The 23401-nt window shown below is 44.0% G+C and overlaps 1 protein-coding gene across 1 annotated transcript in view; it reads right to left on the reverse strand.

Moving 5' to 3' along the window:
* Positions 1–2700: 2700 nt before the first annotated feature.
* LOC147751703 (carbohydrate sulfotransferase 1-like) overlaps positions 2701–23401 on the reverse strand; it is a 202168-nt gene continuing 181467 nt past the window's right edge. Inside the window, exon 4 of the mRNA XM_086939246.1 lies at positions 2701–5432. Within this exon, the coding sequence (XP_086795372.1) occupies positions 4321–5432 (1112 nt within the window). The 3' untranslated portion in view covers positions 2701–4320. The remainder of the gene's footprint in view (positions 5433–23401) is intronic.

The following is a 23401-nucleotide window of genomic DNA, read 5'->3' on the forward strand; positions in this document are numbered from 1 at the left end:
CAAATGGGGGAAGAAAACAATTCAACAGAACAGCTTACAAGTCAATACAAATCGAATGACAACAACAGAGACAGGGACACAGGCCAGGAAGCTAGCACAGACCACGCCGCTCGGTGGCAGGGGGCGTGGTCACGCGGCGGAGCCGGGGCAGCGAGGCAGAAGGCGGGGAGGCACACGCAGCAGCTGGTGGCCGTGCGGCGCGGGGGTGTCCTAGAACTAGTAAGAGAACATTAATAATAGGTTCACTATTTATAGGATACCACCAAGGATAATAATTGAAGATAATATTTCCTTTGGAATTTCTCCGCTAAAAATTGTCTATGTGAGATTCCGTATTTTATTTTATTCTATTTTAAATAAAAGCACATATTTTGATTAAGGTTTCCCAGCTTAAAATGAGCCTGATCTAATTGTTATAAATAAAAATGATATTCAATTTCAAAACTATACTTTTTTTGACTGAGGGTGTGCACTGAACCAACAGAGATAATGCTTATATAAAAATAAATTAATGTATTGTATCTTTTATTTTTAGATTTAATGTCTGATTTTTATTAATCGTATGAAAAAGTTATACATTTTGAATAAGTCCTGAAGAAGTTGGCTAGAAAATAAAAGATTTGCCGAAACGGTGCAAAGACACAATGTTCTATGATACAATTTTTTCTATGTTTCTGAAATGGATGTTGTAATAAGAATATTGCAAAGCTTTAAAGAAAAGTTCTTAGAAATGTGGCTAATTAGATTAATTGTTTGATTATATTTTTAACAAATTTTAAATAATACAAATTGTAAGAAATTTTGTATGTATTGTATGAAATAAATGTCTCTTGATAAAATAGAATTTTTAGATACTCATCATTTGATTAAGTGGACTTGGTTCACTGTCTACTACTTGTAGTCATTAACAGGAAACATAAGGGAATTTTGTTTGTTTAAAGTACTGGGAATGTGCCAAGAACCTACGGCTCCCCCATGCGAGGTTTAACAAGGAGAAATATCTTTATTTCTCCTTGTTCTTTCTTCTTTCTATTTGTGCTATGAATTGGAGAAGGTGCAACTTACTATACTAGCCTCTCTGCGACACAGTCAGTTCCTCATGCATGCTACAGCAATCAGAGTCAAATATTTTTGTATAGCTCACACGTTTGTCATGTGCTTCACTGTAACATGTTTTACTAAAATCAAAGCAACTCAAATGAACTCAAGCAGATTTATGTACCACACATGGAATTTCCTCAGGCCACCCAATTCACTAGACACTTTATACCCAAACAGCTGTAGGAGCCAATTTAATCAGATACTTCACCAAGACGCCTTCGGGCATTCACGTGCTCTATAAGTGGATAAATCAAATCATTAAATCAAACAGTAGCCCCATACAACTCATACCGTCTCTACTACAACCAAATGGACACATACACTTGTCTTTGCAGATCTGTGCAAGGTTTGTGTTAAGAGCTTTGCATTAGCAGAACTTAAATAAACACATGCACACGCACACACACACATACACACATATGGAATGCAGGTTACTGGATTCAGTTCATTTGTAAATATAATTACAAACTTAGAAGGAGGTTATTCACAATAGTTAAATTAATTATTCCTATATTAATCATGGCAATTGGTACAATATTTCCTGCTATCTGGCATTCTCGTGAGAGCACTAATATCACCAACAGACAGTCTTTAACACTCGGTTGCTGAAGGTGTAGTGTATACAACACCGATACTTAGAGCGGGATTTGCATCAGCCTACTGCTAAACATTTTATGACTTTATTGTCAATCTCATTTACCTGCATCTTATTCAACGGCATCTCTTCCTCTTCTTGTGTTTGCTGTCTGATGGAGCATAGATTCTTTACAGTGATTTTGAATATTATCCTTTCATCGATCACATCAGGGAATTGCGTTTTTCGTTGAACATTCCATGGGACTGCATCTGTTTTCTTGCTCTTACCCCATGTGCTGCTTCCTCATCACATCCATACCTCTTGCCAAGGCCATACTGGGAACAGCAACCAGCCCTGGCTTTTTCTGCCTGACTTGCCCTAGGGGCGGAGGGTGGTGCTAGCAAGAAGCACTCTGTAGCCTTTGTTGCAGGGGGCCGATGATATTGCAGCACTGTTACAAAACAGGTCCCCAGTGGCATCCCTCCAGTGCCCACTACGGCCAGTCTGGTCCTGCCCCATGCAATCTAAGTATTGCTCACCACACCTCCAAACTCCTCCGTATAAGAAGAGCAACATGTATTTTTGCCAGGGTTTGACTAAAGAGCAGTCTTTAATAACTTTATTGAACTGATTTTCTGTTTTATCTTCTGCTTTATACATGTTGCAATAAAGCCCAGGCCTTGGCAAACAAAGGCAGAGGAAGGGGAGCTGCGGCACTCAAGTAGCTGGCATTTGAGTCAGAAAGTGTACTTAGCATGTCCTCCTCTTGTGGAGCCCCATAAATTTGCTCCTAGTACTGCAGACAAGCACCAAATGGATATAGCATCTGTGTCAATTTTGAGATCTCTGAAAAGTAAATTAGGCATTGGAAAGCGGGCCGCATAAATTCAGATACTTTCTTTTTAAATTCTGTTCAGAGTTTCCTGTGTGAAAAGTATTTGAAAAAGAAACGATGCAGTTTATAAATACTTACAATATTAAATTAATTGTACAATTCTGAGATACTTAAGATTCATGTTGGCTTTTCTTATAGTACTTTATTTATTTGTTTAGCTTTTTTGTTTAAACAATGTCTTACAAACAAGCATTGACAAAATCACTAGTTAGTCACTTAAATTATATAAGCAAGACTTATTGGCTTTGTCAATGCTTGTTTCCTCTTCGGTTTATAGCTAGGGCTCCTGCACACTGCTAACTATATCTTCAACCAAACTTAAACTCTCTACCTAGGAACTCATTGCCTCAAATACCCACAATTATACCAAGAACATATATTGAGAAGTTGACCAAAGATGAAAATCTAGTAGTAAGAGCCCATATAAACGAAGGAAGAAGAAAAAAGGGAGAAATAGCAAGAGAAGGTGAGAGGGAATCATTCGTCTGTTCAGCACTACATTTCTTTTACTGTTTTCTTTCCCTTCCTCTTACTTATAAGTTGGTCCCCCTACCATTAGATAGGTTGCAGGTACTGCAGTGGTAGTTTGCCAACCATACCCTTTATTACTTTAGAAGTTCCCCACTATAATCACATATTTCCAAAATACTTTAGATTTTTTTGAAGCTCACTAAGGGTTGACATGCAGTCTGTTCCGAATTACCAAATAGGCATTGGTATATGAGCTGTACTCCTTTTAGAGGCCCTGCAACAATAGATCAAAAAAACGTTGTTTTGATCTTGGACAAAAATTACAAAAAAAAAGAATCTTAAATTCTTTCCAATCAATTTTTGTTTAATAACATTAATAATTGTTAATATTTAGTTTTATGTAATAAAATTGTTTATTAAAATTGTTGGTTGGTAAAATAAAAAATTTATAAAGAGACAATTTGCAAGGGAGCCGGACATTTCTACTGCCTAGGTTTAATCCGGCACTGCCTGCAGTCACAAATTCTACTATTATATTAGATAGTCACACGATTGACACTTCCCAGACTGCTCCTTACTTTGGTAGCACACATCTTGGCAGTGCAGGCGGGTAAAAAAAAATTTACGTGAGGACATGGAAAGGCTCTTTTTGTCAAAAAAAATGGAAAACAAATGAGAAGTGAACCTCAAGATGAAGGTTGGCCAGGAAAGCTTTTCATGGCTTCAGCCTACCACCAATCAGCTATCCCATGATGCCGTCTTTCCCTGAAAACAGTTTCTGGAAAAGGTAGAACATGGAAATGAATAGACATGGACTTGAGGAATTGGGAACTAACCTGCTGACAGGGATTTCAGGGCAGGATAGTAACTGCCCCAAAGCATGCACGAGTGACTGTCCAACAGTGAATTGTACTAGAACCATGAATCTTGGGGAAAAAAGAATATTCATTCTCCTTGCCAGTTTTAAAAACAGCTACTACACACATCATGTTACTAATCACATTATCAAGAGGAAATGTAAGCATTATGCAGACACGTTGATCTGAATGCTAGACCTGAATCAATTCGCCATTCCTACGAATTCATCACCGCAAATCTCTGAACCAGAACCATGGTTATTTATATCATGCCACTGCTTACAATTACAAAAATTGGTCAACATACAGTTTGATTGATACATGAGAAAATCATGTGTATGGTAGTTGTATGTCGACATAAGACTCAGATAATTGATCTTGTCCTTGGGAAAATCTGCTTAAAATTGTATTTTCATCCGCTACGAGAATGGTAAAAATGTTTTGGGTTCAACAAGACTGTGGGAGACATTCCTCAGCTCTGCCGCAGAGTCCACCAATTGATATCCTAGTTGGACCAGGGTGTTATTACATAAATCTTGGATGCTTTGAACTATACTGAAACACAGACGGAGTCTCCAGCTCTCTGCTGTTTCTGCAGAGTTCCTGCTGGTGGTGAACTTGTAGTTCCCAGTTGAAACACTTCCGTTGGTGTTTTGTAGAATCCACCTATGTACATTGCTCTCCCAGTCCAGGCCTATGAAATTATATATTTCTTTGGCTTTTCTCACAGGGTACCTAGCTAAATCTTCATATCTAACAAGCATATATTTTCCTTTTAACCATGAAGGCCTACTAAATCCAGTCTCTGCTGACTTACTGAGATCCTCACAAGTTGTTGTTACATGGGACAGATCAACACTGTGAGGTTTTCTCCCTGTCCTATTCCAAATTTTCCAAGAGCGAAACTGATCCGTGAAGGTCCCTATCCTAGAAGTTAATATGCCTCTAGGGTCCCGTACCAGATGAATAATTTTCAGGTTAAGTCGAGGATCTTCTGCAAGTGTCCGAATGTCATTGATTTCAGGTATCCGTACTGTTTTTATGGCTATGTGCCGTCTTGTATGGCAGGCCTTGGATGCCAGAGTCAAGTTGACAGCCTTACACTTTTTGGCACATAGGTTTTCTTCCAAAACAGGCACATTTTCACAAACTGGCTTTGAACACAAAGCATTGCTCGCCCCTCTGCGGAAAAAGGAAAATGTTTCATGGTCTCTTGGCACTGGCTTGATGTAATTTTCTAGAAAATTGAAATCACAATCATACAAGTTATGCAGCAGATCTCTGTATGCTCCAAGCAGGGCTCTTCTGTCCAAATGACCTTTGACACGGGCACTTGAGTTAGTGAAAGCCTGCTGGACATGATAGAGTGGTTCAAAAAGGTAAAATACTTCCGGATGTTGGTTGAAAAGTTGTCCCAGAAATGATGAGCCGCTTCGGGTAGTTGCAAAAATAATGATATGTTTTCTGCTTTGTTGTTGGAGAGTGTCATGCACATTCCCAGAGTCTTCACACAATAGTCCACCACTGTTATCTGAAATGCAAACACAGAAAAAGCTGCATGAGTACACAGAAGCAATTCATTCCAGGATAGCTGTGCTGCAGTCCCGCATAGCCAGCCAGAAGCATTGTGCCAATTCCCTGAACTTGCCACTTTCGACTGGTAGAGGACTGCTTTGCAAGACTCAGAAAATCTCAAACCTGCCTCCCTAACCTTAGGGAGGGGGTCAATATTTGGATATCAACAACCTCTATTATCACCCATGTCTCGTAGAGGAGAATACTAGATGGGGAATCGGTGAATAGGCAGGGACCGAGGACCGGCTCACCCCATTAGTAGGACAGTGTTATGATTCACATGCAATAAAGTCGAGGACAGCTGCTAGTGACAGCATCACTGGGTAAGCTACCATGCAAAAGAGCCGGCCAGGGTAGCACTACAGTTACTGAGGTGCCAGTGGGCCAGGAGAAAGGTTCTTACGATGCTTCCTTCCCCTTCGACTTTAATGGTAACCTGCTACTGCACCTAGCAATCCCAATGTTGGGTAATCCAGGGGGTAACAGTTAATGTATCAAATTACGTTGACTGAACATCATAACTATTAAGATGGGATTTTCCGAAAAAATTTAAATGCTTACCATGATACCCAGCTATGCCTTGCCAAGAAGGCTGCAGCTCCGACTCTCTCTCATAAGCTCTTCAAGCAGTTCTAGCAGTCCTCTAAATTATTCCTAAATAACTCATCCTGTGAATCGCACAGTGTTTTCAAGGTGCCCCAAAACCACCTGAATGCTCTGTCCAATTTGTGGACAGAGGAGTTCAGAGAAGACCTAATACTGCATAAGTGAGTGTAGCCCACCTTAGGCGCTGTCAGCCAAAAACAGCTATTTGTCTGTTGTCAATGTTGCTATTATAAAGTATAACTGTTTTGCACAACCTCTGCACACAGTCTCATGATTTATAACTGTCCAGACTCACCCCTAATTCCTGACACCAGAGAGCTTGTCCTACTCATATTGACAATGTAACCTCATTTCCCCAGCTCATCACCCTGCCCTTGCTCCAGTACACACTGCCCTTACCACCCACTCACTATCCATCAGTTTTCCTTCATGCATCAAGCTAGCCATCCTTAAACTCTATTTCATCAATACCTCAATCACTCATGTATTCGTCCCTTCATCGACCAACTTACTCATCTATCCATGTGTCCAACTGTTGACACATTCTCATATTTGTCCATTCAGAAAATGCCACAAAACCACCAAAGAAGCACTTTAATTTACAGACCAGACCCATTGTAACACTTGTATGTTTGGTGTAAATCTAAACAGTACTTATGAGCTACCTTCAAATGAAAAAAGAAAACAATATAGCGGTATTAATGGTTATATGCAAAAACGCTAGTCTGACATCTTTTTTTCAGCAGACTGGAACTTGAGTACCCTATTCTGATAATTTGGATACAGGTGCATATTAAGCATCCATATTGCCATGCCCTGGAACAGAGTGGGTGCTGTATGCAGCAGAAATGTAAAATTTACCTCTGCAAGAAATTGGGTTATTAGTTGAGGGGAGCTGAAGCTCCACTTAAATAATAAATGCAATCCTTGACAGAGTGATTTTTGTGGTTCACAAAAAAAACCCATGCTAAACCCTCTGGTTGCTTGAAACAAAAGCAGCCAGGCTTAACTAAGAGGCAATATGTAAAGTATTTATGAAGTAATTACAAAGTAATGAAGTGAAAACACAACACAAGAAAAATCTAAAACCAATTTAGAATATAGAGTAATTCTAATTTAAGAAAATGACACCACATAACATAAATAACATAAAGTAGAATCTGAATTATGATTTTTTTCATTTTCCAAGTGGAAATAGCACCAAAAAGCACAAAGCAACACTCATTGGTATCTGGTCAGACACATGACTGGTTCAGTCATACTGGACTGGGCCACAGTAACAAGTTCAGGTCGACCGTGATTGAGCGTGTGTCAGATACAGAAACCAAGTTTGTCCTGGTGAAGAGTTAACCTTCTCAAAGTACAAATCCACGTGGGGAGTCACAGCTGGTTCACAATGGCAGGAGATGCAAGTAGGCGCTGTTTGGCATGAAAAGCAGGCCCCTGTCCAAACATTACGTTGGCAGGAGACGCAAAGATCGGTACTGCTGTGAGGAGAACACTCATGTCTGCGAAGAGACCAAAATGCCTGGATTTTCACCTGGATTGCAGCTTTTGTAGACTTGAAACAGGAGGAGTACACTCTGATGCCAACCAAAGGCCCAGGACCTGGGGTTCCCCTTTTGAGAATCAGAGGCCACTAGCAGGTCCAGGTGGAGTTTGTCAGCTGAGGGCAGTACTCCGGACTCTTGGGGTGTCAATGTAACTCAAACAGGACGTCAGACAACTAGACTATTTTGTGGATCCTGGTTTAAAGCAGGCAGATCTAGTCTTCCTTCTTCAGACAGCAGGGAAGCCATTCTTCTGAATCTTCTGCAGGTCTAAGGGTACACTCCTTATTTGCAAGAGAAGTTCTGAGAGTGCCACTTATACCTAGTGCCAGCCTTTTTGGGGGCAGGGGGCAATCTCTGGCCTACTCCCACACTAGTTCTGGCCAGTTCTTCTTTTAAAGTAAGATTCATGAAGCAATGAATTGATGCAACTATGATTTATTGTTGGTTTATTATAATTTGTTTATAGAATATCTCCATATGTCTTGTAAATTATGTTTTGTTAATGTACAAATGTATTACACATCACTAAATACACCAGCTAATCTTGGTATCACGCTTTTTAAGTGCATAGTAGTGTACACTCTGTCTGAGACCTAGCAGTCTCAGTATTTCTATTAACTTTCTAAAAGTGGCATTTTCAGAATAGTAACTTAAAATCTGACTTTACCATTAAAGAAGATTTTAAATTACAAATTGAGGAGGAAGTATCTCTCTATCTGTTCCAAAACTGAAATTATCCCTTATTAAGCGTAATAAGGTAACCCAGTGCTAGTCTATTGGAAAGAGTGTCTAGCCTCACTACAGTGAAAAAGAATTTAGGAGCTTTTCACTGTCAGTACATGTAAAACTTAGTTACACATGTACTACTTTTAAAATCCTTTTCACCCTGCCCTTTGAGCCTTTAAAATCTATCTTATGGGTGACTTACAAGTATTAAAAATCAGTGGCAGCTGGCATCACTAGGTGGATAGGAGGGGGGAGGTTTGAGGGACGTGCACCTGTTGTGACCAGACAATGGAAGGAGACGTATTTCAGCATGAAGGGATTTTCTGGAAGCACTCTACATTTACCAATTGCAAAACAAAGAATGTGGTTTATGGAATAGTCTGCCCATATCCAAAATTGTATGTGGGAAAAACTTCACAAGAGATTAGACAAAGGATAACACAGCATAAATCACGAATACACAGGAATGTAGCAAATGCCCCATTGGTCAACCACTGGAGGTTGAATGAGCATACAGAGGCAGAATTTAAATGGACTGTGCTAGCCAAAATTGAGACAGACATAAGAGGTGGTGATATAGAGACAAAACTTAGTCAACGTGAAGCCCACTTAATCATGAAATTTAATACTGCCACTAATGGTCTCAATGAACTGTCAGAAATTGCAAGGATTCATTAAGCATATCGCGGACATCTGAGTGCACTTTCTGCCACTTAATAATTGAAGCGCTGTGTGGCACTGTCAACATCTATGAAAAGTGCTGATCTTTATTGCGCTATATGCCACACTGTCACACCGATCCGTTTAGTTTACATGTGTTACTCGGACACCGGCACACTTCCGAAGGTAATGGGCACTTTAAGGGAAAAAACCCTGGTTCCATCCACGTGACGCATCACGTGGGCGCCTCCCACCAATTTTAGGCAGAGGCCATACTTCCGGGTGCATCATCCAAGAAACCGCGGTGATCCTGATGCCAACGGCCACGGTACTGCGACTCGCAATCCTTTTCTGAATCGGTAAGCCTCCACCCGAAGGGCCCTTGAAATCCTCATGCGTTCGGAGAAGTATAGCTGGTGAAATTTACGTTTTTCTGGCATTTCTTTTGCAGAACGAAGAGAGATTTGTCAAAACGCCGCCTACGCAGAAGCAGGCATTACCTGACGGAGGTGACCCTCCTCCATCCACATTTAAACACAGACTTTCATCTTGAAGTAAGAGCCCATTTTTAAACTCCTGAGTCCCACGGAATATTTTTACACTTATTTTTACAAAGATCGTGGTTGATTACAAAGTGTACCCTGTTGCTTGCTTTTAGATATCACGAGTCCAAGAGAAGTCCCAGACCGCCAGTTCCCCCTGGCCATCTTTTATCAACAGCTCAGCTCCACACCTCTCTGGAGGTAAGCCCATAGGTTGAAGGAGGCTACGTGCTATTTGTAAAAAATGAAAGGATGTAGTATATGTGGTGACTAACCCTCACAGTGTCCTTGTGATTTATTATTTTTCCTAGAATTACATATCACATACGAGTTGACTGAAGCTACTGTCAATATAAAGGTAGGAGGCTACTTGTGTATGGCAGGCCGCCATGACAGTTAATTTTAAGAATCATGTGTGATGCTAAAGTAGTTGTTTGTGTCCTCTTTTCAGATTATCTGTTGGTCCTGATGAGAACCGGACAAAAGGGTCCGGTTTGAAACGCATCGACCTTACGTTGTTTTGGTTTGATCTACGTTAATAGTCAGCTTCATTTGTTCAAATGTTTGTGATAGAAATTATATAATTCAATTGTACAGTGGCAGACCAAATTAGTGATTTATGTTTCATACTGCCTTTGTTCAGGGTTTGATTGTTTAATTGAATTACTGTGCTAATAGATTCACGTAGGTCCATCACAATTTTAAACCTTTCCTTTGCACGACCAAGTGTATGTTGGGTTTGTCTCTGAGTTTGTGTGCAGAGAATTTAGTTGTGAATGAGGGAGTGACTGTGAAAGAGGGCGTGTGTATTGAGTTGTTGAGCACCTCGATTTGTTCACTTACGTCGTTTTTATGTTTATCGCACATATTTATAAATATTTTTGTATGTCCTTGTGTTGAAAAATTGAAAAATAAAAGTCAATGTTGATGGATTAATTCAACCACATGACTAAAAATGGAAGTTTCTAGTCTGTTGATAAAAGTATTCAGTTTATTAGGTCTCAGTGCTGGCACTTGTTTTGGTTGTTTAGCAGCCCACTAATAGCATGTAATTTACAGGCCCTAGATACATGTGGTACTATTTAGAATCAATGTATAAGTAAATTAAATGTGACAATTAGGTGTATACCAATTTTACCATGATCAAGGGAGAAGGCACAAGTACTTGATCTCTAGTTAGCAGGCTTAAACTGCACAGAGTCCTAAAAGCCAACATAAATTGGTGCAGTAAAGGAAGGTAGAAATCCTGGGTGGCCCTGCAAAAAGGGCCCTATCCAAGAACCTCTATTTGGGGGCACAGTTTGCCATGATGGGTCAGTTTATGCAAATGTTTACTTACCCTAACACTATCAGTGTAACCTTATAAACCAACGTTTTAAGATCAATATTGATTTAAGGGTCCGGTCACAAATAGTAGAGAACTAAGCATTGTGTATGTGTAGAATGCCTTATAGACAGTACCAGCATTTATTACACATTTACTGTGCCCACTACGTACTGCACAATGTGCACAGAAAGTACTGACTATTAGGTGTAAAGTTTGACCATTGGTCATGCCCTCCAATATATGTAGGGCATAGCCCAATTCCATGAAATGCATGCTGTACATGCAAGGTGCATGCTCATGTGTTGCCCCTTGTGAATTATGCATAGTATGTAATGCAAACAGGATAAACCTGTACAGAGACGGCAACAGTCCTCAAACACAGATGCAGGGGAATAGTTATAATGAATGCACCTGTTGCAGTGGCAATTTGGTTTAGTGGTGTCAGACGTCTACTGGATTGATTTACAGTGCATCAAATAAGTTTTAAAATGCACAATTGCATTTGTTTCATGGGTTTATGCTATTTCCCTGCTATCAACCCACATGTGTGCACACAATAACTCTATACTGCCCATAACAATGATGTCATCAGTGATGTCATTATTTAACAGGTCATGTGTGATGTAGTATCAGATCAATTCCAACTGTATAACTCAATCAGAAGATCACTTACATTGGCTTGGGGAGACATAAACACTGAACCACAAATGCATCTGCAGACTCAATACGTATCCGTAATGGAGAATGGAAGTCACATTGTACATTGGTTGGCAGAAGTCTTACTAACTCACACTCTCCAACCCTTGACATCCCTGTGCATGCGGTGGGAGGAGGACAGGGCAGGCCCATGGATGGTCGGAGAATGGGACACAATCCTGGCTAGCCCTATGCAGATCCCACGAAACGCCAAGTTTCGGGTTATACCGATGTACATTACACACAGGGCATACCTCTCACCAGATAAATTGAACAAATACTTCCAGCTAACTAACTCAGAGTGCCCTCATTGTGACCAGGTGGGCGCTGATTTCCTACACATTACGTGGCCCTGCCTTATGCTGCAATTGTACTGGCAGGAAGTAACAGCGGTGCTGGCGGCTTACACTTATTGACCTCAATTGCATACATGGAAAAGTTTATACTGGGAGCATTCCCCAGATCCAAGAAACATAAAGCCACTTCAAGGTTCATAGATTTAGGACTCATAGTTGCTAAAAGCCTAATCACCAAATGGTGGAAAAACAGGCAACCTCCCATCCTCAACAACTGAAAAGGCACCCTTGTGGTATGGCCACAGGCAGAAAGCACTGCTTTGCACAGGGAGGAGATAGCTGGCTTACAAAAATAGCCCCATTGCGCAATTCTAGGACACGATATTGGTAGAGCTGTAACAGGCGTACCAAGAATCAGAGGGAAATAACTCACAAAACGCAGATGAGGTCAGACAAGATACAGATACTTAAACAGTTTACAATCCAGGTCCCATATGCAACAATATTGAAACTATACTATACGCGAGAGGTGAGCAAGAACACCCAGGGGTGTGGATGGAAACGAATTTCAATATAGTCTGTTCTGTGGAGGTGAGACACAGGGGTTGGGGCCGGACGCTCTCATTACACAGTCGCTAACAATGGACTGGAGTGATTCATGTGTGTTGGATTGTTGTAACAAGTGAACTTTCACATTAAATATTCATTGTACTACTCTGTGTAATAATGGCCACACAGGCCCAGCGAATACCACAGTGGACATGTCACCATATATGCCTGTTACGATATAGCAAGGTTTAATAAAATGCAATACCTTTTATGATTTCTGTTAAACACAAATTTATATTGCAATTTTTGTTGATTCATCAGGAACCGTGACAATTATTTAGCATAACTAATATGCTCAAACTTACATGCCTTGATTTCGTTTTATGTAAAGTAATGTCTACTAGTTGACATACACCATAGATCCTGTATAGTATGACATGTGGACATTGTATCAATAACCTTACAAAATTCAAATAAATATATATTTTTTTAAATGAGTGAAGCAGTATTACATGAGGTCATAAGCAGAGCATGGCAGGGGTGCAGGTTACAGTTAGCTCAGCAAATTATAATTGGTTAATTTCAGTGTTTTTTCATTTAAAACCATCGTTTTTATATTATTACAGGGACTTTAACATCACTTTAACCTTATTTCAGTGTATTTCTAAAGTTTATTTAATGTAAAGTAAGATATTATTCAAATACACATGATGCGAGGAATGCTTGTAATTCATCTAACCAATGGCAATTACTCAGTGTAGCATCCCAACCCAACATTCTTTTTCTCACCATGCCACCTCAGTTTAGATCCAGCCATATGCAAATCAGTCTTGACTCTGCTCCTTATGGGAACCGTCCAGCTCGAACTGTCAGACCAGGTTCTCCCTGAACAGGAACACACGCAACCCAGGGCCAGTTTGCCTTAATTATGGCCTCATTAGCCAGGTACAGCTTGGTTCCAGTGACACAGTGAGCAAAGGACCCACATCTAGTCAAGTCAAGTCAAGTCATAAAATTTGTATAGCGCACTACATACCCAGAGGGTTTCAAGGCGCTTAGGAGGAGGAGGAGGATTATTTGTCAAATATCCACGTTTTAAGCTGCTTTCTGAACGCTAGGTGGTTCTGGGTGAGGCGGAGGTAAGCGGGGAGTGAGTTCCATGTTTTAGCAGCCAGGTAAGAAAAGGATCTGCCTCCCATGGTGGTCTTGTTGATGCGAGGTATAGTGGCGAGGGCTTGGTCGGAAGAGCGTAGTTGGCGGGAGGGGGTGTAGAAGGACAGTCGAGAGTTGAGGCAGTCTGGGCCGATGTCGTAAAGTGATTTGTGTGCGTGGGTGAGCAGTCGGAAAGTGATCCTCTTATTGACGGGTAGCCAGTGGAGGTCTTTAAGGTGACCAGAGATGTGTTCGTTGCGTGGGATGTCTAGTATGAGCCTGGCTGAGGCGTTTTGGATTCGTTGGAGTTTCTTCTGGAGTTTGGCGGTGGTACCTGCGTAGAGGGTGTTTCCGTAGTCCAGTCGGCTCGTGACCAGGGCGTGGGTGACTGTTTTCCTAGTTTCGGAGGGGATCCAGCGAAATGTTTTTCTGAGCATGCGAAGAATGTTGAAGCAGGAAGAGGATACGGCGTTGACTTGTTTGTTCATTGAGAGTGAAGAGTCCAGAATGACGCCAAGGTTCCGTGCGTGGTCTGTCGGGATGGGTGCTTTTCCGAGGGCTTCCGGCCACCAGGAGTCGTCCCAAGCAGAGGGGGATGTGCCTAGGATAAGGACTTCTGTTTTGTCTGAGTTCAGTTTCAGACGGCTTTGTTTCATCCATTCGGCGACTTCTTTCATTCCTTCGTGCAGGTTAGCTTTGGCGGCGCCGGGGTCATTGGTGAGGGAAAGGATCAGTTGAGTGTCGTCCGCATAAGAGATGATGTTGAGGTTGTGTTGGCGTGCGATGGCCGCGAGGGGGCTCATGTATACGTTGAAGAGGGTGGGACTGAGTGAGGATCCTTGAGGTACGCCGCAGATGACTTCAGAGGCCTCGGACTTGAATGGAGGAAGGCGGACTCTCTGGGTTCTACCGGTGAGGAACGAGGTGATCCATTCCAGTGCTTTACCTTGGATTCCGATGTTATTGAGGCGTTGTAGAAGGGTGCTGTGGCAGACTGTATCGAATGCTGCAGAGAGGTCGAGGAGGATGAGGGCGACTGTGTCTCCATTGTCCAGTAGAGTTCGAATGTCATCTGTTGCTGCGATGAGGGCGGTCTCGGTACTATGTTTTGCTCGGAAGCCAGATTGTGAGGGGTCGAGGGATTTGTTGGCTTCGAGGAAGGCGGCGAGCTGGTTGTTGACGGCTTTCTCGATGACTTTGGCCGGGAATGGAAGAAGCGAGATGGGGCGGTAATTTTTGAGTTCGGTGGGGTCCGCTGTTGGTTTTTTCAGAAGGGCGGTGAGTTCAGCGTGTTTCCAGTCTTCAGGGAAGGTAGCGGAGTTGAAGGAGCAGTTGATGACGTCTCGGAGGTGCGGTGCTATGACGGAGTCTGCTTTGTTGAAGATGTGGTGAGGGCATGGGTCTGTGGGGGATCCTGAGTGGATGGAGTTCATCAGGCGGATGGTGTCCTCAGTGGAGATTGGCTTCCAGTCGTTAAGGGTGTTCACGGGGGGAGGATGGACAGCAGACGGTAGGGTGGGTTGGTTTCCGGGTTGGTTGTCAAAGCTGTTGTGGATGTCTGCAATCTTGTTGTGGAAAAAAGAGGCTAGGGAGTCGCAGAGGGTTTGAGAGGGGGTGATGTCGTTGGAGTTGGCCGAGGGATTGGAAAATTCCTTGACGATGTTGAAAAGTTCCTTGCTGTTGTGAGCGTTGTTGTCGAGTCGATCCTTGAATGCTGCTTTCTTGGCTTTTCGGATTAGTTGGTGGTGAGTGCGGGTGGCGTTTTTGAAGGCGTCCTTGGTGCTGGTGGTTGGGTCTTTTTTCCAGGCCTTTTCAAGGGAGCGGCAGAGTTTCTTGGACTTCTTGAGATCGTCGTTGAACCATGAGGCCTTCTTGCTGCCAGGTTTGTTTTGATGTTTTTTCAGAGGTGCTAAGGTGTCAGCGGTGTTGGATAACCATAGGGTGAGATTAGCGGCGGCTTCGTTAGCGTTGGAGGAGGGGGCTGGGGTGTGTTGAAGGAGCGATGCGGAGATTTGGTCCGTGGTGATTTTGTTCCAGTTCCTTTTCAAGGTAGGTTGGAGGTGGATGCTGAGTTTTGGTTTGTTGTAGGTGAAGTGAACGCATCTGTGGTCAGTCCAGATGAGGTCCGTAGTGTGGCTGAAGGAGACATGGTTGCTGGAGGTGAAGATGGGGTCGAGTGTGTGACCTGCGATGTGGGTGGGGGAAGTGACCAGTTGTTTAAGTCCGAGGTTGGTGAGGTTGTCCACGAGGGTGGCGGTGTTGCGGTCGTTGATCTTATCGAAGTGAAAGTTGAGGTCTCCCAGAAGGATGTATTCTTTGGAGGGGAGCGCGTGTGGAGTGATGAAGTCCGTGATGTCTTCACTGAATTTTGCGCGGGGTCCTGGTGGCCTGTAAAGGAGGGTGCCTCTGAGTGTGGTCTTGGGGTCGATGTGGACCTGGAAGTGAAGGTGTTCGGAATTGGCGAGGTTGGCGTCAGAGCTGGTTGAGATGCGGATAGATTTCTTATGGACTATAGCGATTCCTCCTCCTGTGTGGCTGGTGCGGTCCTTGCGTGTGATCTTATATTCATCAGGGATGGCAATGGTGATGTCTGGTGCTGAGGAAGCATTCATCCATGTTTCCGTAAGGAAGGCGATGTCCGGAGAGATGGTGTCTAGTAGGTTCCATAGGTCGATGGCGTGCCTGTGGACTGATCGGGTTTTGAGAAGGATACAATGTAGGTGGTTGGGGTCGGGTATCTGTGGTGAGGTTGTAGCGGAGATGTTGTCGGTGCCGATGAATTTGCAGGAGTAGCAGGAGAAAGGTCCATGGGTGTGTCCAGGAGCGGCTTGGACGCAGTTGGGAGCGCGACCAGGGTTAAGGGCTAGGAGGGTGGCGGCATCATAGGTAATGCGGGGGGGCTGGGGAGCGCGAGGGGCAGGGGGTCTGGCGCTGGGCGCGGTCCAGGCGCGGACGGGCGTAGACGGGCTTACCTTTGGCGCACCTTCGGCGTGTACGTAGCGCGTGGACGCTGCGCGTTGGGACATCTGACATAAATGGAGAGTGGAGGGGGGCGGAGCTTGGGCGGGTCAGCTGGGAGGCGGTAGCGGGGAGGGTAGGCGGGGCAAAGTAAGGCAAAACAAGCACGATAAAATGGATCCTGGGAAAGTGAAACTGGGGCTGAGGAAGATGCTATTCACAGCAAAGCATACAAAGCAGCACGAATGTAAAGTGCAAATGGCGGCGCTAGCGTCGATAATTCAATGTTTAAAGCAGCACACAATGCACAAAGCTTAAGGCGGCAGCAGACTCAATTAAACCAAAGTAGCGCTTCAAGGCAGATTAAAATTGTAATGCGAGGTTAGGCGCTGAAATGCGCTATGTTCAATGTCAGCCTACGATACCACAAAGACAATCAGCCAGCTCTTGGGGGCAGGGAGCGAGGTGGGAGCAACCGCTTTCACAGAGGTCCAGACGGTCACAGCTGCAGGAAGGAGGGGAGCGCTTAGTGTTCGTGGGTGGGCGGGTCAGCTGGGAGGCGGTAGCGGGGAGGGTAGGCGGGGCAAAGGAAGGCAAAACAAGCACGATAAAATGGATCCTGGGAAAGTGAAACTGGGGCTGAGGAAGATGCTATTCACAGCAAAGCATACAAAGCAGCACGAATGTAAAGTGCAAATGGCGGCGGTAGCGTCGATAATTCAATGTTTAAAGCAGCACACAATGCACAAAGCTTAAGGCGGCAGCAGACTCAATTAAACCAAAGTAGCGCTTCAAGGCAGATTAAAATTGTAATGCGAGGTTAGGCGCTGTAATGCGCTATGTTCAATGTCAGCCTACGATACCACAAAGACAATCAGCCAGCTCTTGGGGGCAGGGAGCGAGGTGGGAGCAACCGCTTTCACAGAGGTCCAGACGGTCACAGCTGCAGGAAGGAGGGGAGCGCTTAGTGTTCGTGGGTGGGCGGGTCAGCTGGGAGGCGGTAGCGGGGAGGGTAGGCGGGGCAAAGGAAGGCAAAACAAGCACGATAAAATGGATCCTGGGAAAGTGAAACTGGGGCTGAGGAAGATGCTATTCACAGCAAAGCATACAAAGCAGCACGAATGTAAAGTGCAAATGGCGGCGGTAGCGTCGATAATTCAATGTTTAAAGCAGCACACAATGCACAAAGCTTAAGGCGGCAGCAGACTCAATTAAACCAAAGTAGCGCTTCAAGGCAGATTAAAATTGTAATGCGAGGTTAGGCGCTGTAATGCGCTATGTTCAATGTCAGCCTACGATACCACAAAGACAATCAGCCAGCTCTTGGGGGCAGGGAGCGAGGTGGGAGCAACCGCTTTCACAGAGGTCCAGACGGTCACAGCTGCAGGAAGGAGGGGAGCGCTTAGTGTTCGTGGGTGGGCGGGTCAGCTGGGAGGCGGTAGCGGGGAGGGTAGGCGGGGCAAAGGAAGGCAAAACAAGCACGATAAAATGGATCCTGGGAAAGTGAAACTGGGGCTGAGGAAGATGCTATTCACAGCAAAGCATACAAAGCAGCACGAATGTAAAGTGCAAATGGCGGCGGTAGCGTCGATAATTCAATGTTTAAAGCAGCACACAATGCACAAAGCTTAAGGCGGCAGCAGACTCAATTAAACCAAAGTAGCGCTTCAAGGCAGATTAAAATTGTAATGCGAGGTTAGGCGCTGTAATGCGCTATGTTCAATGTCAGCCTACGATACCACAAAGACAATCAGCCAGCTCTTGGGGGCAGGGAGCGAGGTGGGAGCAACCGGACAGCAGATACACGCAAAACGTGATGGGAGGAGTGTTTGCAAATTGTCTACCAATGGCAATCGCTCGGGGTAGCATGCCAACTCATCATTCTTTTTCTCACTATGCCACTTAAGTTGGGACCCAACCATACGCAAAGCACTCTTGGCCCTGCTCCTCATGGGGCCAGTCCAGCACGAACTGCCAGATTAGATCCTCCCTGCACCGGAACACAAGCACCCAAAGACTAGTTTTGCCCTAATTATGGGCTCATCAGCGGGGTACAGCTTGGATTCAGTGACACAGTGAGCACAGGACCCATGTCTGGGCACACCCATGCCATTTAGGGTGTCATGGGTATGCTGTCACTAGGACCAAGCTGTATCCAGCAGATGAGCCCATAAATAGGGCAAAAATGGTCCTGGGTTATCACATAAGGCCCCCCACCCCCAGCAGACAAGGACTGCAACCAGGGCCCTGCATCCAACCCATTCAGTCAGACAACCCCCTGTGTGGATAGGCCCGGTCACCACCCCCTCACTCGCTGTGGGCAGCCAGCCCCTGCCATGCACAGCCCTCATCTGACAACCCACCGCAGACACTAAAGCCCTGCCCCTCCCACGGGAATCCAGGGGGCTACGCTGGCTCCTGCAGGGCACCTACAGCATTATGGAAACCCCCCCAAAAAAATATTTATGAGCATTTGGATCCCCCCACCTGATCCTGATCAGGGTACCCCTAAACTGCCCTTTTCTACCTCTTTTGTTTTATTGAACTGGTTTTAAAACATTCAGGACACTTATGAAATGGCAGGTGCAACATTTCTCTTCAAGTTGCGGCGAGTCAATCATAGCGCTAGCTTATGCAATAGTTTGCAGGAGTGAGGTGGCCAGTGGGAAAAAAGGATCCATGGCCCACACAGATATCTCTATTATTTGAAGCTTCAGTGAATTTCTAATTATTTTTTTTTACAATGTAAAGTAAGATATTCGTACAATTCCTAACTATGAAGTCACGTTAACGTTTGTTTTTTGTAGAGAATATATGTACCCCCATCCGTCAGGGCCCATCACTATTTCAATGGGGAGAGATGCATGCTGCTCCCCTCTCCTACTGTTCTGAAGGCACAGGGGACCATTTACCCAGTGTCAATAACTTTTTTAATGGGCAGCCATCTTTTCCAAGCCTTCTGAAGGCTCCAGGAGGGGACACCTTCCTGCATATAAACAATCATTCCCCCCCAATGCAGTCACCCTTGCACTATATTGCAAGGGTGCCTGCGGTGGTGCTAGGCAGCCTAATTTAGTGCCAATATGCACTGTATCTTTGTAAATACATTGCATCCACACGTTTTCAGAATGTTGGAGCGTGGCTTTAGCAAGTTTTGCTTAACGTCACGCTCGGTCTTTCTGTTGTACATATGCCCCTTAGACTTGCCTGGAGCTGTGCACTTTTTAGTCATTTTGGACCACATCCCTAACTTTTTTAATGCCAATTAAATTGAGGCAATGCTTTGAGTTCCTTTGGTCTATGCAGGCACCCATACAAAACCTTAGTAATAAACCTTCATAGCTGATTTCACCAACAGCCCTCAGCCTATACTTAGGACCTATAATAAACATAGTTCATACACACATGGTACACATATCAACATAAGACACAAACCCAGGACACACAGTTAGTATTACATAGATGCACCACTCCTCTCTGCATATTCTTGACTCTACACACTCTTGATAGACACACACGTATGACTGCTAACATGCACACTGATAAAACATATACACTCCTAACTATGTATGTGCTTCAACTGATAAACATGCGTGACACAGATGACAGATACACACATTTCACGACAGCTGATACACACCATTGACTTCTGACACACTCATGAAATTCTCACTTGAAAATCATTGACCTCAGATATGTTAGTCTAATTAGTTCCATGGAAGCAAAGCAAGACTACAACACTCAGAATATCACAAAAACGTCAAGGACTAGAAACTGTGTGCATAATGACCTGAAGCCTTTAAGATGGATACAGACAGTCCATGACACCTGAAACACAACATCATAGAACAGTAGCTTTATTTAGTAGCTTTGTTCATTATTAACAGCAAAAAGTGGCCACGTAAATGAATAATGACTCACTAATAATCTGCTGGCATCTAGCTCTCAGATAATAGGATAAAACACGAATCTGTTACAAAATGTTGTATGTAAAGAGAACTAGTAAGATAAACATATGACAGAGATATTAATCATGGTAGCTAGAGGAAAGCTTTGTGCCGCTTTTGTTGCCGGCCCCCGGTAACAAAAACTGCCTCCCAGGGGTCTAAAACCAGCCCCCACCCTGGCAGCCCAACGGAGAAACGCCCGGTGCCCACTACGGCCAGTCCGGCCCTGCACTAGGCACATGTACAAACCGAACGGTTGTCCGTTCAGATGAATAACTTTTCATAGATGAGAAATGAGCATTTAAGTGGACCTGGTTTGTCCATATTATACAGGCGCAAATCGCCACCTACTCACGTACATGCACGCAATCCCAATGTTGATGTGACCCTGCACTTTGAATATGGGTTGAGTCTGCAGGCCCTCTGTGCATTCAATGGGCATGGTTAGATTCATGCCAATGGAAATAGTGGGAGTGTTTCACCAGCTCTAACTAATTTAGACCACAATGGTTGACTTTGCAGAACTGGTTAAAGAGTAATTTATGGCAGGTGACAGCAAAAAGCGCATGATGTTTACTTTTATTTCTTCTGTATTGGGTATTAAAAAACCTTTAAAAATGTAGAACTTTATGGCAGAACTTGTCATTAATTCGTTCTGTTTGAATTAACAAATTAATTTGTTTGAATTAACCAATTAAAGGAGTCAAAACAAGCGTTATCTCAATCCTTTTAAATGCAGTGTTTCTCGATTAACAGTTTCAGGACTACATTGTCTCGTCTAACTTTGCTGATGGCACAGTGATTACTGCAATAAACTCAGTCGGATCACTGTATGGAGGAAACAATGCTCCGTCTCAAGAGCAAAGCTAATAATGAGAAAGTGGTCAAAGGGGGCCCCTTGGTTAGCACACAGCGTCTTATAAACGGACAATGACAACATTACAAAAATATGCTTGTGAAAGGTTTTAATAGCCAATAGCAACTACAATTGAAGTAATGGCTATGTGATCAGTGTCAGATCCCCGACGATCAGTAATCACTCTGGACACGATGGGGTAGGTGTACCACAGATTCTCCTTTATTACAAATGATTCTTAGTCTGCCATTACACGTCTGTCCTCGTCCTCATCCTGCAGCATAATGCCCCTTTCCTGTCCACCCACAGGAAGTGGTGTCCGGTGACCTGGTCACCGCCCTGTGACCCACAGGGTCCTAGTGTCCGGCGTCTCTGCCCTGGTCATCACATCTCCCCCTTTGTTACAACAAATGCTTTTCCCCATGTACAAATCCTTACCCACACTGCAAACTGCCTGTGCTGCAGTTCGGGAGAGAGATATAGATAGAGAGAGAGAGAGAGAGAGAGAGAGAGAGAGAGAGAGAGAGAGAGAGAGAGAGAGAGAGAGAGGAGAGAGAGAGAGAGAGAGAGAGAGAGAGAGAGAGAGAGAGAGAGAGAGAGAGAGAGAGAGAGAGAGAGAGAGAGAGAGAGAGAGAGAGAGAGAGAGAGAGAGAGACTCTCTACATTTCTTCTAATAGTCTCTTTGTCTTTTTGCATTCTCTTCTTGGTCTCTGTTCTCCGCTCGGCTCTGGTCCTCCATCTTCTTCTTCGTGTGTTGTCACTTCTCCTTTTGTTCCTTGTTCTCTTTCCTTCACTTCCGCCGTTGTTATTGCTCTTTCTTCTTTTTCCATTTTCAGCTCCTTGAAATGCGAGCTGTTTCTTGTTACAATCCGATTGTCTGATGCTGCGGTCACCATTGACCCTTTTACTCCAGTTATTACCAGCGGCTCTTTTGAAAAAGGGCTGTCTGATTTTCTGTGCTGTGTTTGTTTCACTATTACAATGTCCCCTTCTTTTAGTTGGTGTTCCGCTGCATGTCTCTTTTTGTCAGCGTATTCTTTCATTTTTTTCTTCTCTTTGCTGTCTCTTTCTGCGATTTCTTGTCTGTTGGTGTCTGCTGTTGCTTCTCTCTGTGGTAGCCTCGTCTTGCTTGTTCTTCCTAGCACCAGTTCTGCTGGGCATTTGCCCGTGGTGCTGTGGGGGGTGTTCCTATAGTCTCGTAGCACCTGACACAGTGCTTGTCCAATGGAGATCTGTGTCACTTTTGCTCTTTGGATGGCCCTTTTGATGGTCCCCATGAATCTTTCTGCCATTCCGTTGGCTTGGGGCCACAGTGGTGTTATTTTCCTGTGTTTGATCCCCAGGTATTCCATGAACCTGCGGAATTCTTCTCCTGAAAATGGAGGGCCATTGTCTGTTTTCAGTGTTTGTGGTGAGCCCCAGGCAGCGAAGATGTCGTCCAGCACTGGTAAGGTGGCATTTGCTGATGTCGATGCCACTTCCCTTACTACTGGGAATCTTGAAAACTCGTCAATGACAACCAGCAGGTATCTTCCAGTCTCTAGTGGCCCATAGAAGTCTGCCGCTAATTCAGTCCATACTGCCAATGGTAATTCCGACATCCTCAGCGGTGTAGGTTTGCTAGGTTGTCCCGTTATTTGACAGGTGTGGCACTGTGCCACTTCTTCTTCTACCATGCTGTCTAGTCCTGGGAACCACACTCTTTCTCTCAGCATCTTCTTTGTCGCTACTATTCCTCTGTGTGACTCGTGTGCTATTTTGACTGTTCTTTTTCTTAGGCGAGGTGGTATTACAACCCTTGAACCTCTCATCAGAACTCCGTTTTCTGTCTCCGACAATTCTTCGCCTATCTTTTTGAACGCCAATAGTTCTTCTTTATCGACTCCTTCTTCTGTGATGGTGTTGTTATTAATGTGTCTCCACCTTTGCAGCCTCACCATTGTTCCTATTGTCTTCATTGTCGGATCTCTTTTTGTCTCCAGTTCCAGTTCTTCGCTTGTTATTGACGCTGGGGTGCTTTGTTTCACTATGAAGTTGAGGTATTCTTCTGCCATTGT

This window comes from Lissotriton vulgaris, chromosome 1_1, assembly GCF_964263255.1.
Source record: "Lissotriton vulgaris chromosome 1_1, aLisVul1.2, whole genome shotgun sequence".
NCBI classification, from domain to species: domain Eukaryota; kingdom Metazoa; phylum Chordata; class Amphibia; order Caudata; family Salamandridae; genus Lissotriton; species Lissotriton vulgaris.